The sequence below is a fragment of the Phalaenopsis equestris genome, unplaced genomic scaffold, assembly GCF_001263595.1.
Source record: "Phalaenopsis equestris unplaced genomic scaffold, ASM126359v1 Scaffold000450, whole genome shotgun sequence".
In the NCBI taxonomy this organism is placed as follows: Eukaryota; Viridiplantae; Streptophyta; class Magnoliopsida; order Asparagales; family Orchidaceae; genus Phalaenopsis; species Phalaenopsis equestris.
In genome coordinates, this window is record NW_018164891.1 from 44556 (window position 1) to 63260 (window position 18705).

Below are 18705 nucleotides of genomic sequence, written 5' to 3' on the forward strand. Positions count from 1 at the left end.
TATGTCTATGTGTGTGTGCTTGTGCGGCGTAAGCCTTGGCCTGTTGGTTGCGGGGTCATTGTAATCCCTCTGAGGTTAAGAGTTTGATTCTACCGTGAAACGGGTGCTCTAAAATATTAGGCACATGGCGCAGACACCCCACCATAGATGCCCGAGCGCAAAGGAGAAACAGTATTTAGGGCCCACCAGACTCAAATACCATTTACATATATATATATATATATATATATATGTGTGTGTGTGTGTGTTTGTTTGTATGTATATTGAAGAAATCGTATTAATTTTTTCAATAAATTGTATTATTTGTGAAATTATTTTATGTATTTTGAAGTCTCCGTTTCACATTCTTATATTATCAAAAAATATACATTATATAACAATTTTTTAAATATTCTCTGAGAAAATTAGGTCAAAATTTTCTGATCAATGATTTCCTATAAAAATACAAACCTAACCATGAACATCAAATTCATGGCCTCCACCCAACATACTTTGATGAGTAACTTTTCATATAAAAGCTTTAATAATATTAAAGGGGATTAACAACATGACAGTCACTTCTTATTTATTTACTTATCTAATATGTTTGGGGCAGCAGTGCAGTGACGGTGGCGGTGCGGTGCAACACCCTTATTTTTTTTTATATGGCAAAACTTTATTTTGAAATAGCTACAGCTGAAAGTTGCATTTTGTCACTAAATTTAGTTAAATACGGTGACTGCTAAGAAGATGTGACGTAATTTTTTTTATTATTAAAAAAAATTCTAATAGTCACCACAGCTTTTTGAACATTAATTTCACAACAGATTATTTCACTTTTTAAAAGTAAAAATAACACTATTTTTTATGAGATTTTAAAGATTTTGATGACTTAAATGTTAAAAAACAGAATAAAGTAATTAAATATGTAAATACATAAGAATTGGGCGGTATGCATGTAAATACCCTTAATGCTAAATTAAAATAAAATTTACATACAATCCACATAGTTCTTATTTATTTACATATCTATCACCTAAAGTTTGGAATTTACCCACTGTAAAAACTCTCACAAAAAAAAAAAAAAGACACTAATTCAGCTTTCTAACCAACCCTATTTCCTGACCAACGAAGGCGTGGAACCTACCTGAAAGCTTCATCTCATGACTTCATCAATCTTGCTTGCAGATGCTGTGATTTTTGGCCATGGCAGAGAGACACCTTTGGCATCATTCGCTGATTCAACCAAAAGAGAATCACATGGGCAAGTTGAATGGCTAAAATTATCTCAATTATATATATAGACAAAAAATAAATTAAAATAATAATAATGTGAACTAAAAAAATATATATATAAAATATTATTACTGCATCAGCATTTTAGAGGTGATAGTGGGTAAATAATATATCATCTATAAAACTTAGGCGTGATGAGTAGTTTTTAAATAGGAAGAGCCCCACAAGTAGGGTGGATGTGAAGTGAAAGGAGCAGTTGGGACTGGTAAAGCGGCTTCTTTACTAGCTAGCTGCCATGTGCAATAATGCAAGGTTCAGAAGTTTGGGTTATATTCCATGAGAACAAAGCTTTTTATTCTGTGCTTTTAACCTAGCTATTTACATTTTACATGTTTTTTCTTGCAAGGTATATCAATTGTTTGTTAGTGTCTTCTCAATGTATATTATAAGTACATGAATATATGCATATAAACACCAAAAAATTATTGTGTTTAAAGGTCACATGCATGCGGACTTCATGTACAATAGTGTTGTATACCGTTGAACACATTGTACAAAGATATTGTTGAATTCAAGAATATTCGGGGACCACACCAAAGAAATGGAGCGTTATACTAGGTACTAATCGAGAGAGAGAGAGAGAGAGAGAGAGAGAGAGAGAGAGAGAGAGAGAGAGAGAGAGAGAGAGAGAGAGAGAGAGAGAGAGAGAGAGAGAGAGAGAGAGAGAGAGAGAATAATAGTGGACAAACAAAATGTGTCTTAGCATGGACACTTATTTATTAACCTAGGTCCCAATATTATAAAAGTATGTGTTAGCCTTCTAGCATTAGTTTTTATGGGAGGACTTTTTGGTATATAATAAAGCCGAGGGCTGATTTGATCGATGGGGATGCTGATCGTCTGGCGAGCCTTGGTTCGGTTGATTTGTGTCAGAAAGGGCTCTCCCCATCGATTGTCCTGAAGGCTGATTACAGCTCATAAGGGATTTCTTCTTGGTATCTTCTATCGATCGTTCGGGTGAACTGTTTCATTCGCTAATACACATTTGGATACAACCGTCGAAGGATACACTCGATCACCTGCAGCTCCTTCCGGAGCCTCCCATATGTTGAGAGATTCGTGTGGACACATTTTTATGTGTACAGATATATAACACACAAATGTTTGCATACACCCACACATACACACAATGGGAAGACAAAAAAAAAAGCAACAAAAAGAGCATTTATGATATGAGAAATAGATAATTCTTATAACTAAAGTCATTGAAGTATCCAATAATGCACTAGTGATTAAAAAATGCAAGATATATTATCCAGGATATAATGAAAAGAAAAGGAGAATAGAGAAAATCATATGTAAAACAACTATTTGTATGAAGAAATATTAACCAGCCATTAGCAATGATAGACAAACGAAGATATGAATGCAATCATTAATCCACTAAACAAACAAATGGGTAAATCCTTTTTGCGTAAACATCTTAAGAAGAGGCTTCTTATAAACAATATTAAAGGCTTCTCCAATGTCCATTTTGGCATGGAATAGTAAGAGAAGACTAACTTTTTTGAAAACCTAAGCCAAAACATCATTATCAGTAATATCTCTCCTATAAATGAAGGTAGATTAAGTAGTATAAATAATCTTAAGGAGCCTTATTTTCAATTTAGCAACTAAGAGCTTTGGTATTGATAGCTTTTTAAAAAGGGAGGTGTTTAAAGTCAATAAGACTCTTTAAATGACGATGTTTTGGCATAAGCTCAACATTAGAACGTTTGAGTCCCTTAAAGGAGTTTTAAAGTAAGGAAGAAATGATTCACATCAACAATAAGATTATAAACAATAAAATCTCAAATGTCTACAAAATTTTAGACCATCAACACTTAGCATTTGTCTTTGTCAATGCCAAAAATATCATTTTTAATCTTATCAGAAATAGATGGTTCTCTAATCATTTTCATAAATATTATCCCCAAAAAAATCCTATTTATGTTATGGGTGTTAAATTATTTAGTATTCATAATTTTATTGTAATTAATATATGCATTAATAATATCCTTTGAAATTAAAAGATATCTTAATGATTCTTTAATTAATCCTAATTAATGAAATTGTGATTATGTTTATCTTTAATTTTTTGATACATAAATTTGTGATCAACTTCACCGTATACAAGCTAAGAGCACTTAATTGTTTGTTTAGTTAACTTGAATTCACATTTAGTGGCTTAAATATTTTTTTTTTATAACAAGGCTTTTTAAAAAAGAATGAAATATTTGATGTTATCATTGTTTTGCAGGTTGATGGTAAAGTAAAACATGTTTTTTTTTTAATAAACAAAGTTACATTAGAGATATAATAATTGTTGCTCCATTGAGTGCTCTTTAAGGCAAGCTTGACATAGTGAAGCTTTTGTAAAAGGAAAATATTATATTTATTTCAATAAGAATATGTTATGCCCTCCTAAAAATATCATTTAAGCTAGAGTAGAAGTACCAATAATTATTGTGTTGAAATTTATGCTTAAAATTTAGAAATTTCATAATCTCAATAACTATGGTAGGTTGATCAAAGGGTAAATGTAGCATGTTAATATAATTGTGAGTCATATATTCGTATTTGCAACCAAGTAGTCATTTGATAGAATAATTTTATTCACTTACACTTACTGAAAGATTTGCATTATTTTCTTTGCTTGGATTGCTTTCATTATTGTAATATTATTTCCTTCTCTTACCAAACAAACTACCTTCCTTCATGAGTATATTATAAAAAATAAAAAACAATAGATAGATTAGCGCCATGTAATTTAATTATTAGGTAAATTATCTTACATATAATAATTTACTTAAAAGTGAAGTTGTCAAAGAGTACTAGCCTGTAATTTTTAGGATGAAAGGACCATGGATCTAACTCCAATAATAAAGTGCTTAGTCATGTTAATATTGTACAAGTTCATTCTTCTATGTAAAAGGATCTTAAACAAATCAAATTTGAATGGACCGTCCTCATTGCTTGATAAAAAAATGACATCGATATTAATATTTATTGTATTGTCATTATTTGATGGGAAGTTCCTAGCATTTTTTTTATATTTTTCAATCTAAGTATCATTTCATTAGTTAAACATTTGAGTTTCATGGCTTATTTGTAGTAGAAAGATGTTGAGATTGGTCTAGAGAGGTTTATTGACTATTCAACAAGCCAATATCTTTGGGTTCTCAACTATAGAAAGATAAAAGATCCATTCCCCATCATATTTTGTTTCAAGTATGCGTTTACATGTTCTATGATATAATAGATTTAACATTATTTTGATTTTTAGTGATGTTTTACACCATATAAATTTATTACATTGCCTCTTCATATTTCTAAGTGCTTAATGTGATCTATATGAATTTTGATAATTTATCCATGTAATTGATATCCTTGTCATATATAATCATATAAGTGATAGAATAGACATGAGTATTGACACATGAAATTTTATGTGTCATAGATATCCTAACATGTATGTCATGCCCCATCATGCATTTTTTTTATTTTGTTGGCATATATCATGCATGACATGTACATATACATACATACATAGCCACTCATTTCCTTTTTATGCTTAATCATTTTTGTTGTGTCTAGTGATGAGACGTTTTTTATGTTAAAAGAGTTACAAACATAACATTCAATTCCTATGTTTTTACTATCTAACAACTTACCTATGGATGAAAATGAGCATTTAATTTTTTAAAAGTTAAAGTAGTGGTGCTTCCTATGTGATATGAAAGATTGGGGTGGTATATATATAAAAAGTAAAACTTAGATGCAAGAAATGTAAATAAATAGGAATATGGCCTTATGTATGTAAATACCCCTTGTATTTTTTTTTATCAAATTAATATCAATATTTAATTATTTGAGTGCACTTTTCGTATTTTTCTACATCCACTTATAATAAATTCTCAGGAGTTGATACCTTATTTTAACACTGATAATGTCACTCGGCTATCAATCATAGATTTAGAGCAACAGATATATATTCAAATGTTTCTTGATGCCACCCAATCTTTTATATAATCTGCCCATAATTCTATTATGTCGACAACATACAAATAAGTGTCATAGTAGTCGAATATTAAAAATGGGGCATTTAGATACATACCGCCCAATTCATATGTATCTATGTTTTTAACACCTAAATTTTATTTTGTTTACATTTATATCACCCTAATTTTTATATCATATTAAAAATATCATTTTTTTGATTTATAGAAAGTGAAATACACTTTCATGCAGTTCCTTTACCTATGCATGATATACACTCTCAAGGAGATCTAGCGAGCTGAGAGATAGGAAAGGACGGCCAAGGATGGCTCCTAGAAGGAAGATCAAATGTCCATCATCGAAAGATCGAAGACTTGATTGACTAAGTACATAACCATTCGGTCAGGATGTGAAGCCGACCGAATGAAGGTTGTTTGAGTGACTGAGTCAATGATCCTGATCCATCGAGCTGAGAGAAAACATTAACCCAATTGTTGCACCAACTCTCCAACCGCCTCAGAGGAGCCTTCGTGACCCGTCACTAGGAGGCTGAAGGTTCTCACCACTATATATTCTACGTACACCCCAAAGAGATATTGTGTCAATGGGTGAGCTACTTGTTAGATTACGACGATTCACCTTCCACCCGATAACCTTATCTCATCCTGACAACATAAAATTCTCATTTAGAAGTCGAAAGTTGAAATCCAGACTAAAATAACCGATTGGTTAACTAAAGCCGACCGAGCCAAGTTCTGAAGATAGAAGATCAACCAGAGCCGATCGGTGGCCTCATACCAGCATAGTCGGTTGAATGAGCTTTGCCGACCCAAGGACCACCAACCCCAATCAACCGAATGATAAGGTAGCCGAGTCATTGATTCATTTATGTAAATACCCAAAATATCATGTAATACCCCCATTAAATGAGAGTTAAACATGCAATTATGCACATTTTAACCCCCATCTCCTATAAATATGGGGATCACTTCTATTTATGTAAAAATTGAACTTTAGATGTTAGATATATGAATAGATAGGACTTGAATAGTATGCATGTAATTCTTTTATATAAAAGTAGTTAACCTTCTAATATATCAAGTTTTTTTTTGGGTATTATATTTTTTTGGGTTTTTTACATATAAAGTTTTTCAAATCATAATTATTACATATAAAACTCCCAAAATATTTAATTTATGCCGTTTACGGCCGCGGCTGCAACCTTACCGGACTTTTCGTTACCGTCCAATCTCCTTCACACGCAGAGCCGACGTCAGCCATGGCGGGCCGCTCGCCGCGCGCAGAGCCGACTTCAGCCATGGCGGGCCGGTCGCCGGCGGTCGGCGTCCTGCAGAGAACTCCGACATTAGTCCCCAGAAGAAATTCCTCCAACTCCGACGACTCCGGGTCAAGCTCCAGCAACCCCGGCATTTGTCTGTATATTAAGTACATCTTGCTGGGCTAAGTTCTAGTGGGCTTACTAAAATAAACAAATGGGCCGACTTAATTAAGTTTTGGAGCACTAACCGATATTAGCATAGCAGGCATTCATAACAGTTGACACGGCAGACCAAATCTTTAAACTATCCATTTTCGGTCGTTTATTTATTTAATTTATAAAAACTATATATATGTATATATCTTAACATTACAAACATTCAAAGGGAGAGATGTATCATATTGTGAGAATTGATTATGACTAGCAATCAAATTACGCTAAAGTTAATTTTATTTGAATATTTAAAATAATCAAATTATGAGATTAAATGAAGCTAAAAAGTGGCAATAGCTCTGCTAGTAATGGATAACATTTTAAGAGGCTTTACAAAAACAATGAGTACCAAGTGTTCAATTTCATTGACTGCTAGTCATAGAATAAAAAACTCTCGATTTTTGCATCTGTAGCCTACAAATGTTATAACAGCTCACTAATACGGTCTACATTGCTATGACTTGCATGACTTACATCTTATGTAACTTCCTACTATGACATCTATGACCAACCGATATTTTTGAAGCAATCATCTATTATCATGACTTTCAACTATGACATATACGACAAGCTGACAGTATAACCATCTACAATAACCCCGACAGTCTATTGCTTTAATCGCAATCGAATTTGGCCATTGCAGCTTAATATCACCAAGAACTATATTCATTATAACTAAACTATCACTATTATTGATGAACAACTATTGTACATTTAGAATGTTCAATTTTGTTCAACTTTGTAACTCCATATTCTATATTTTTGGAGAAGAGCGGACATATATTCTCATCATTTATAGTGAATTATTTCAACTAGGATAAGCCCACGGTTTTTTCATTTTTTCAGGGTTTTTAACGCAAAAATTGTTTAGTCTCTTCCCACTTACTTCAATAATTTATTACTCTACCACTACGGATCTTACGACACACATAAGTATTATAAGTACCAACTACATGTCATAGAATATATCTAAAAAAATTAAACCATTTAATATAATACATTATATTTATTTTAATAAGAAATAGAAAAATGAATCATACATAACTTTTTTTTATCAAGTATTTGAAAAATGCGCTAGTGCTGTCTATTCCAGGACATGGCAGGCCTCAAGGCAAAGTAAGAGTGCCCTCTTTAGCCCAGAAGTCCATGTGAAGTGGGCTTCTATCTGAGGGTATAACAACATTCCATATTTATGATGCCATTTGCATTGCTTAAATCAAAATTGAAGGCTAGTATGACAATCATTTATCAAATTAATAATTAAAAATTATAAAAATAATGATGATTATTGATATTAATTTCGGCTTACAATCATGTACACCACATCACTGAAAATTAGTTTGAATGCAAAATGTTTGAAAAATCTCATACCTAAATTAATCAAATCAAGAATCGAACGTGTATCTTGATGCAAGTCATTGAATTATAAATTATTATAATTTACTTTGGGAGCATATGAACTCAATTTCAATATATTAATATGTGTCTCAATGAGATGAATCTAACAAACTATCAAATTGATATCTCTAAGTCATCCAAAAATTCAAAAAATATCAAATGAACAAGTAGGATCATTTTAAACCATCTAATGAAGTATTTATAATTTTGACAAAAATGACCGACATATCACATAAAAAAGTATTTAGGTTGGCCTCATTTCATATGTGAAGAAAGCATCAAGATGGAGAGAACATAAATTTAAATAATCTTAAGATTTCGCTAATTAGACGGTGTTGAACATTAACAATATTTGACATCATCTTTTCAATATTAAAGCTTAGCCTGATGATTGTGTTTTGATTGTCCTTGGCTAACTATCATAATTCAATTTTCGTTGCCAAATGACCATTGCTCGACCATTATAGTTGGAGTGTTGATGTTTTATGTTAATTGATGTTGACATCTTCATTCACCATATTATCATCATCCACTGCTAACTTGCATTAATAACCATCATCACTCATTAATCGCTATCATTTATTGATCGACATTGCTTTCCTTCAATATTAATGTGGCGTTGGGAATCCAAACTAGACACCATGCCTCCTACTGGTGTACTGCTTATTTAGTTTGTTTTAATTCCCGCTTAATATATAATTAGTAGAAGTAATAGTAATTACTTACATATTCATTTTTCTTATAATTGCCCAGAGCAGGGACCACACATATAAAAAGTAGTTTTTTGTTGTATTAGGGGAACATGGTATATTATTCTGTAAGAATTGTTATTCTGTTTAATGTTATATTTTCTTATCTATTTTTCTCCTATAGGTTCTATATAAAGTTGATATCAGATAATAGTTTGGGAATTGCGGCGAAAAGAAGCAGGAGACCAGCCGTCGATAACAGTTGTAGCGTGGATAATTTATGGGTCGAACAAAATAACATTACACAATGAATGAAAGATCTCGCTATCGAGTTCATATGTTTAAGTTGAGAGATTTGAAAGAAAATCCAAAATATTAAAGTGGGGTTAAGGGTCAAACAGGTCATGAGACAAAGGGGAGATGTTAATTCACCCAAAAATCACATCAATCCAAACAAGAGAAGGGATCTATGAATGGAGGGATATGCCAATCGAGTTGTACAATGCCCCTAGCACATTATGTTGATTATAAATGAGGCACTGAAGCCTTTCTTTGGAAAATTTTGTGTATTTCATTTTGATAATATTATAGTCTTCAATGTTTCATTCAATGATCACTTACACCAACAAGTTGAAGTTTTTAAGGTTCTCCAAATTCATACACAACATCCACTGATACTAAATTCTATTTGAGAGGATCTTAGTTTAGATTTTTTTTTGGTATACATGTTTACTAAGAACCCATTTCATAACATGAAAGAAAATATTTGACATCTTCATTGTGGCTTAGTTCCTCTTACCACCCTCAAACTGAAAGGCAAATTGATGTCGCCATCAGGACTCTTGGCAATATGTTGCCATGTTGAGGCCAAGACCACTCGATGAAGTGGGAAAACGTGTTGGGCCGAGTGAAAATTGCTTAGAACTCAATAGCCAATCCTTCTACTAGCAAGTTTCCTTTGAGTATTGTTTACACTAAACAACATAATCACACTATTGATGTTATCTTTCTTCTTAAATGCAAAATCCAAAATGATGCTTCTATGGTTGAAGATTTTACTAATCCCTTCCAAGAAGTTCATTATTAACTTGAAACCTCCAATGCTCATTCTAAGAAGCAAGTAGACACTCATAAAAGGTGAAAGACTCTTCATTTCGACGAGTTACTAATGGTCCGCCCTGTAATAAAAGATTTTCAATCGATTCCTACTCCATATTAAGTCCCAAGAGGCTTGGACCATTTCCAATTGCTAATCAAATTCAAAATAATGCTTATGTTATTGAATTGCCTCCATATATCATTTCACCAACCTTCAATATTTCAGACATTTACTCCTTTTGATCGACTAATGATGCCAACACTTCAATGTTTTCACTCGGGGCGAGCTCTTTAGAAGGAGAGGGGATCTTATGTAATGTTGGGAACCTAGACTAGATACCATGTTTTCCACTGCTATACCACTCAATTAGCTTGCTTTTATGGCTCAATATATTATTGAAGCAATCGTAATTACTTATATCAGGTTATGTTTTATGTAACCGCCTATAGGAAGGACCACACACATATATATTTGTTTTTGGCCATATTAAGCTTACAAGGATTGTTTTTATGTTATGTTCCTATATTTTCTTCTCTACTTTTTCCTTATAGGTTGTAGGCCAACTCTCCCATTTTCTCCAATATTTTTTATAACTCTCATGTGAAGGTAAACTATTAATTTAGGCTTTGTAATCTCAATACAAATATCATTTTCTATAGTTTGGGGATGGATTCTCTCTTTCTTCTTCGGCATCAACATTGGTGAAATCAATTTCTTTCTTAGGTATGGATAAACTTATTGTCAAACACTTTTATTAGTTTCTTTATTTTTTTCTAAAATTTTTGGTCAAAAAAAGGAGGAACTATTTTGAAATTAATACCCCCACCCTCCCCTCAACACACTAAAATATGATGCCATCCTCACCAAGCTTGGTCTAATCCTCTTCATCCTACAAATCATCTGTTCCATTACAAATCATCCTCGACTAGCATCTCTTGACAAGAGCGTCAAACATTTCAATAGATAATCCCCCATTTTTAAAAACAAGGATCGAATTTCAAATGACATGGAAGTCTAATAAGTTATTTGGCAGTCTAAAGTGATTGGTAATTTCATAAAAAAGAAACTTCTCTTTGAAAATGTAATGATTGCTTATATTTGACTAATTGTTTGCATAATGAGACATACAAGTTTAAACATGTAAATAGATAAACATTCAACTATCCATTTAAACCATTTTCCCAAAGCTTCATTATCAAATCAAAAGGGCCATTTACATACATACCACACAATTCTTATGTATTTATGTATCTAGTATATAAATTTTCATATTTATAAACACAATACTCAAATTTTCAATGTTACATAGAAAATGTTGGGGCCTTTACATACATACTATCCAATTCCTATATGTTAACATATCAACCACTCAAATTTCAATTATATCTTCGGCATAGGTTGAGTGGCAATACAAAGAAGTGGGTGGTAAGTGCATAAATCTGACAAAATATTATTAGTACTAATTTTTTAAAAATAAAATATATTTTCTTATGTGATAAATTTGAGATATTACATTATTATAAATGTAAGTGGCTTACATCTAGATGAAATTTCTTAAAAAATAATAATAATAAATAAGCCGCGAAATGAAATCTAGTTTTGTTGTATTTATTTTGGCCCAAAACCTTAACCCTTAACCCTAAAACTCGGGGGTGTTTGGCTCGGATTTATCAAATCTTGATTTTCGGTAAGCTCACGATAAAAGCGAATGTCTCAAACAACCGTAATGTAAATCGGACAAATTCGTCTCTATGTGAGATTTGATAAATCCAAAATCGAACAGATTCGCCTCTATGTGAGATTTGCTAAATCCAGATTTGCAGACAAAACAACTATAGACAAGACGGAATGGAGATAAATTCAGATTAATAGAGAGTTTGATTTCATTTACATTTTTTTTATTTTATTATTATTATTATTATTATTTTTTTTTGCGTTTGGCTGAATTTGAGTTAAATACATGATTAAAAGTCTGTTTGGGGCAGCTTGTGTGTTTCAAGATAGGCATTTTATCGTGAAACGCGGACGCGGGGGTCAACCTGCGACCGACATTTAATGTAAAAAACCCAAATGCGGCAGATAACGTTTTCAAAAACACGCAAATCAAACGGTTAGGCGGCGTTTTCAAAAACGCCATCGCACTTATAAGCTACCCCAAGCGGGCCCTAAATCATGTTAAAACTGCGCTACCAAATACCCCCTTAAACCTTAAACCCTATACCGTAAATCGTAAACATAGCTCAAACAAAAGGGTAGCCAAAAAAAATCCAAACAATCTTTTCTATTTCCATATCCATTGTTCTCTGTATTTCTGCTTCAAAAACATTGCAGTATTTACCATTTTGCCCCTACGATTTCAAATCAGGAAATAAAGCTTTTCTAAAAAACCCTATCAAAAAGAAAGAAAACCTCCAGATTACTCATTTAACACTCGCGCAACCCACTCCTCTGCACTCTCCCCCTCCCTTCTCTCGCCGGCCGAAATCAAACCCTTTTCCACCTCCGCCGCCATCTTCACCATCTCCGGCGGAGGCGAGCTACATCCGTAGAAGTACGGCGTCGCCGCCAATCCCATTCCCATTGCGCTCTTCGTGTCAACGCCGGCCATTACCGTCGCCGTAGCGGCTGAGAACGACGATCCGCACATCTCTTCGTCGCCGTTAATGGTGACGGAATCCGTTAGGTCGGTGGACATGGAGATCGATCCATACCTCATCTCATCGAACCATTTCAGCAATCGCTCCAACATTTCATCTCCGTCGGTTTCCGTCTCCGGCGACGAAGACGCCGTTAACTTCGCCTGATTTGCGCCGTCATCGATGCCGTCGGTGCTGCTTCCCGATTTTCCCGCCGATTGGTCCATCGGGTGTTGAAGGGGACGAAAGGCTGGAGCTGGTGAGTGATTTAAATAGTGACCTAAATAACTTTCTTTCAAATTCTTTTAAATTACTGAATCGAATTTTGCTAGCATTTTTTTTAACTTTATTATTAAATGAGATAAAAATAAATATAAAACACTTTAAAAATATCTTAAAGATTAATTTTAATTAAAACTCAATTCAACACTTGTATGATTAAAGAAATTTTTAATTACAATATTTTGATTAAAATTAAATCGATGTCAATTTTAAAATTTTTGAACTTGTTTCCGAGATGAGCCGAGTTTGTCCTTTGACTTAGTCAAATAATAAGTTATTCATGTTTAGTTCGAACTTGAGACGAGCTTCAAAGTTCTTAAAATTTTTAATATTTATTTTTTATTAATAGTTGACTTGTTTATATTAATTAAAAAGCTAAAAATTAAAATAATATTTAATTTTTAATATAAAATTAAGTATTTAATTTGTACATAATTTTTCATACTAAATAAATAAATTAAGTTAAAAATTTAAATGAGTAATTATTTTTTTATATAATTATTAATAAACTTATGAATTTAAATAAATAAGCAATTGAATAGATTTCAAATTAAAATCTAACTAGTTAGTATCAAGTAAAATAATATACAAGATATAAGTAAGTTTTTTTGACAATCAAACAACATTAAAATAAAGTATTAATTTTTTTTTAAATTTTTTGTATTGATATTAAATTATGATGTTACTATTAAATATATTATTCAATATATTAAAATTAATTCAATTTTATTTAAATAATATATCATATAAGTATAGATCATTTAATAAGTTATTTGTTGAATTTATTATGAACATTAACAAGGCACGTTAAATTATGTTCAGGTTTAGCTCATTTAGCTCAGAGTTTTTAAATATGCCCAAATATATATATATATATATATTATATATATTAATTTAAATAAACAAAATCGAGCATTAATCGAGCCTAGTGCTAACTGTTTATTAAGCTTATTGGTTCATTTAAAGTCCTAGCCACAAGCTATGATCGTTGCTGCCTTATTTAATGTAAAATTAAGCGTTTTAATAACATTTTGCTTGAACAAAAATGAATGATATTCTCGTAAATCTAATTAATTCATTTTTATAAAAGAGATCTAAATAAATTAATGAAGATTTTTTTAGGCTGCATGTTTGAATTTATGCAGATATTTTTGGGTATACGAAGACTACACATTAAGCATCCAATAACATGCCTCATCACTTCTTTAATGTTCCTACTATGAAGTGATTAGTTGGTCATATGTTACTAACACTACATCTCATATGAACTAGTGTTGTGTTTGTGCATCATAAGAAAAAAAATATTTATAACACTCTCAAATTTAAGGCTGAAGGAGCATGACATGGCAATATGATAATGATACGTGAAGAGTCTTGATATAGTTTTAAGACAATGGGATGTTAATTGACTAATTTTTTTAATAAGTGATGAGAATTTTCGTCGGAAATAATGTTAATTACCGATGACTTAAAAGCTGTTTAAAAACTATAGGAACGAATCCTTTAAACCGCCAAATCGCATCTCTCCTGATCTTGCTGTAATCCTGCCCCTTATAGGTCTGGCCTAGGTGCCCTAACCCTCCCCTCTCCCGACGACTCTATCGCTCCAGCGATCCCACCGCTCTGGAGACCGACCGCAGCTTTCCTTCTCTTTTGTTGACGCTCCGCCTCTTACAGCTCGCGACTCACAAATAAGGTAGGGTAATGTAAAATATTAATTTTAGGTGTTAAATCTGTAAATACTTTGGTATTGAGCGGAAAGTATACAAATTTCCTTTTTTTTCATTTCATTTATTTGGTAGAATGTGTTTGGGGTTTAGGGTTTAGCAACTAGGAGGAGGATTGACTAAATATTTTCCTATTTTTGTTGGATTACATCAAAGATTGACTTTAAGCCTATATATTTTTTTCTTTAGGGGTTGTTCAATAACAGATTTAGAGCAGGATTAAAGCTAAATCTTACCTGACTGTAATTTCAGATAATATGAAGGCATGAATTTGATAAATCTGAATTTCATGAATTTTGACCGTAAAACCTAAATCACACAAATCAGTGGATTTGCGGGATTTACAATGAGAACGATTGTGGTCGTGGTGGATTTACGTAAAACTTCCCAAACAGTTTTAATGGATTCCCGGGATTTAGAGGACTTCATTGTCAAATGGTTTTATATTTAGAATTTAGTAAATCTGGATTTACATGATTTACTAAATCCTAATAACTTAAAATAAATTTGTTGCCAGACAACCCATTAGTTATGGATGCTCTTACTGGACTTTTACGGGAGGATGTACCTTGGTGTATGCTTTTAGTAGGTGATACCTTCGTGTGGATAAGACTAGAAAAAGAGTTTAGGAAAAAGTTAATTTATGGAGGTCGACATTAGAGTCTGAATGCCTTCGTTTGAGTAGATCTAGAACTGAATACATGAAATATAATTTTAGTAGTGGAAGCTATAGTGACAGAGTTGTAACTATGGATGATCAAATCATTGAAAGGTGCGAAAATTTTAGATATCTCGGGTCTCTTTTTCAAAGTGATGGTGATATAGATAAAAATTTTATTAGTAGAATTCAAGTTGGTTGGTTGAATTGAAGAAATGCATCTGGCCTATTGTGTGAAAGAAAATACCAATTAAATGGAAAATTTTATAAGATGGTGGTGAGACTTGCAATGTTCTACGGCGCAGAATGTTGGCCTTTATAATATAAACATAAAATGAAATTAAATGTTGCTAAGATGAGAATGCTTAGATGGATGAGTGGCTTGACACAAATAATCAAAAAGTGAAATGAATATGTTCGTGATAGGGTTTGTGCAGATAACCGTAGTTTTTTATGGTTATATTGGCATCATTCTTTGATGTCACGGGCGTAGGATGTTCGCTCGAATAACCTTGGGGTATGCTTCACGCACATATGACTCCTCGAGGCTCGAGATATCCTTCTTTGATCCTTTGGTATGTGGCCAAGATTATTTTGTTAGGCTTTGACTTTCGATGAGGCGATGGTCAGCTATCATTACATTGATGAGACATACAGATCCGATAAGTTTTGTTAGGCGCGGCGCGAATAAATCAGACCCTAAATTGACTTACTCGTGAAAAATTATCCGTTATGTTGTGAAATACATATACCAGAGTTGTGAACTATACCAGTTGATGCGGTATATATATAAATCAAACAGGAGAATGATCGACAAAGCAAAAAATAGAACGAGAAAAATAACACCAAAAAGAACACACAGATTTACGTGGTTCGACAAATTGCCTATGTCCACGGAGTTGCAAAAGATTTTACTATTTGAGGAAAGTTACACTAGTCGATCACCTCGACTTACAAGAGGAATCTCTCACTCTTCGTTGCTCTCTCTGTTCTTCTCTCTCTGTTCTTCTCTTTTTACACCGAGATACACTGAAGAAAACTCTACACCGAGATACACTGAAGAAGACAAACTTACAAGAGAAATAAACTCAATTTCTCTTCTGTCACAAGCCACCAAGAAGAAGCCTAGGAAGAACAATCTTCTTCTTCTTCTTTCTTCTTCCTTCTGCCACAAGAAACTACTCCTTGCACTTCTTCTCTTCCACTGTCCCGTGGAAACCCGAAGAACTCTTCCTCAATCCCGAGGAAACCTAAAGAAGAAAATATCGTGACTTTTTGTAACTTCTCGTTACTTCTCGTAACTTCCACATCTAAAGGAGAGCCGCCCTTTTATAACAAAGAGAAAGGAGCGAAGAGATGCTTCTCTTCGCGAAATAAAGGAGACAGAAACGGTTTCTGACGAAGGGATGCTTCTCTTCACAAAAAAGAAAGGAGGGAGTGGTTATTTGTGAAGATGTGTGACCCTTCGTGATCGGAAGCGTCGTTTCTCGAAAACAGAAGGAGAGGCGGGAGTGGGAGTTCGCGGGTGGGTGGACTGGACTCCACGCCAGCGCTAACAATCTCCCACTTGGAGATTGGTACACCTGTTACAACGTCTCCTTCCTCGAACTGAATCCTCCACTGATAGTGTCGTCCTTTACTTCAAACATGAATCCTCCACCATTAATCCTCTACCTTGAATCGTCCACGTGTATCCTCTACCTCTGCAACTCAAAGCCTCAGTCTTCACTCCAGAAGACCAACTGAAGTTGTGCATAACTTCCGTTTCTCAAGAGTAACACCTTTATCAGTAGACTCCACATAAATTTGTACATCCAAGCTATTTTCTGGGTCACTCTTGTCTCTTTTTACAACTCCCACTGCATGCACAACATCTTGCCTCTGCTGAAAGCCTTTTCCAACAAGTTTAGTCTTGTACCTTTTAATGACATTACGCTCAGTCTTCAACTGGTACACTCATTTGTTGTGCAATGTCTTCTTCCCTGGTGGAAGTTCTGCCAGCTCCCACTTGCTCAAATTTTCATCTTGCAAGATTTCTTCATAGCTTTGTGGTTCTGTAACATCTGTCTGTGGAACAATAGAAATGGGTGCCCCGGACCCACTCTCTTCTTCACTTCCATCATTGCTCTGCACTGTGGCCTTTGGTAGATTTTCTCCCACATTCAAAGCCCCTGAATCCAACATCAAGTCTTCAACAGAACTATGAACTGCCAATAAAAGTGCATCATGTGATTATTCAGATACCACATTTGCGCAATCATTCTCCATCTTCTTAGGATTTCTACAGTTCCTCCTTATGTGGCCAGCCTTGCCACAATTCCAACAAGTTGTCTGCTTACTAAACTTTGATTTTGATCTCCCTATCCTTGAGTTTATGTCATGACATCTCCCTCTGAAATCAACATTCAGTGCTGAACTCGAACCTGAGACCTCAACAGAATCTTTCCTGCGAACTTCCTCAGCCAAAATCAAATCACGAATATCATCGTATTTCAGTTTAGATTTACCTGCAGAACTGCTAACTGCTATCCTCATAGCTTTTCAACTGTCTGGCAATGAAGCCAACAAGATCAGTGCACATATCTCATCATCAAAATCAATTTCCACAGATGACGATTGATTTGTGATAGTATTGAAAATATTCAGGTGTTGAGCAACAGAAACTTCTTCCGCCATCTTCAAATTAAACTCTTGTCTCTTTTGACAATTTCACTTGTATATATATCTATATATCTACACACACTGTTTATATTCATCTCGTTTAAAAATTGACCTCACAAACTACTTGTGTTTTTCATAGACCCAATTGACATACATCAAATGATGACAACATCGGGTGTTGATGCTTGTCGACAGTTGGACATCTTAATGGCTTAGGGGTTATTTGGTTGAATATTTTCAAAATACAAACATATAGGAATGAAAAGTAACCAAAATGGATGCATTTTAGAATTTAGTTTTTCAGTTGGACAAAAATCAAATTCATCGAGAAATATTGTTATATTGATTAAATTACAATTTAAATACATTAGAATTTGAATTAGGGTGGGCGATGATAAGTGATGGAGGGATAGCTTTCAAAACATTGTGGAAAAGGGTGAATACTGCAAGAGCAGTCGTTCTTCCTATACGGGCATATGGCCCAGTAAATCCCATTAAAGCCCATTTGAAAGCCTTAAGTCTACAAAACTGTATTTAAATTTATAATTTATCTCTTCTATAAATATTTCATATATTTTTCTTGTAATTTACTTTTTATCATCTGATATTAAATTACAAGTTAATCTTACATTTGTTGATCTTATATTACTTTTTTTATTATTAGTATTAAATTACATGTTAATTGTAATACATTAACTAATTAGATATATACTAAATACTATGTTGTGTGTGTGTAATTTTGGTGTTAGATATTGTTAGGTATGACTCATATACTAGATTTTGGAATCTTTTGGAATTGAAGAGGTGTGT

General features: G+C 33.3%; 1 protein-coding gene across 1 annotated transcript; it reads right to left on the minus strand.

Annotated features, from left to right (window-relative positions):
- Window positions 1-12235: 12235 nt before the first annotated feature.
- On the minus strand, window positions 12236-12839 carry LOC110027834. Its single transcript, XM_020729430.1, has one exon. It carries the CDS (start codon window positions 12792-12794, stop codon window positions 12348-12350), a length of 447 nt encoding a protein of 148 aa, XP_020585089.1. The 5' UTR covers window positions 12795-12839; the 3' UTR covers window positions 12236-12347.
- Between the last annotated feature and the right edge of the window lie 5866 nt (window positions 12840-18705).

What these genes read in the sequence shown, in the direction of transcription:
- LOC110027834 (XM_020729430.1), bottom strand. Translation starts at nt 12,794, where the DNA reads ATGGACCAATCGGCGGGAAAATCGGGAAGCAGCACCGACGGCATCGAT.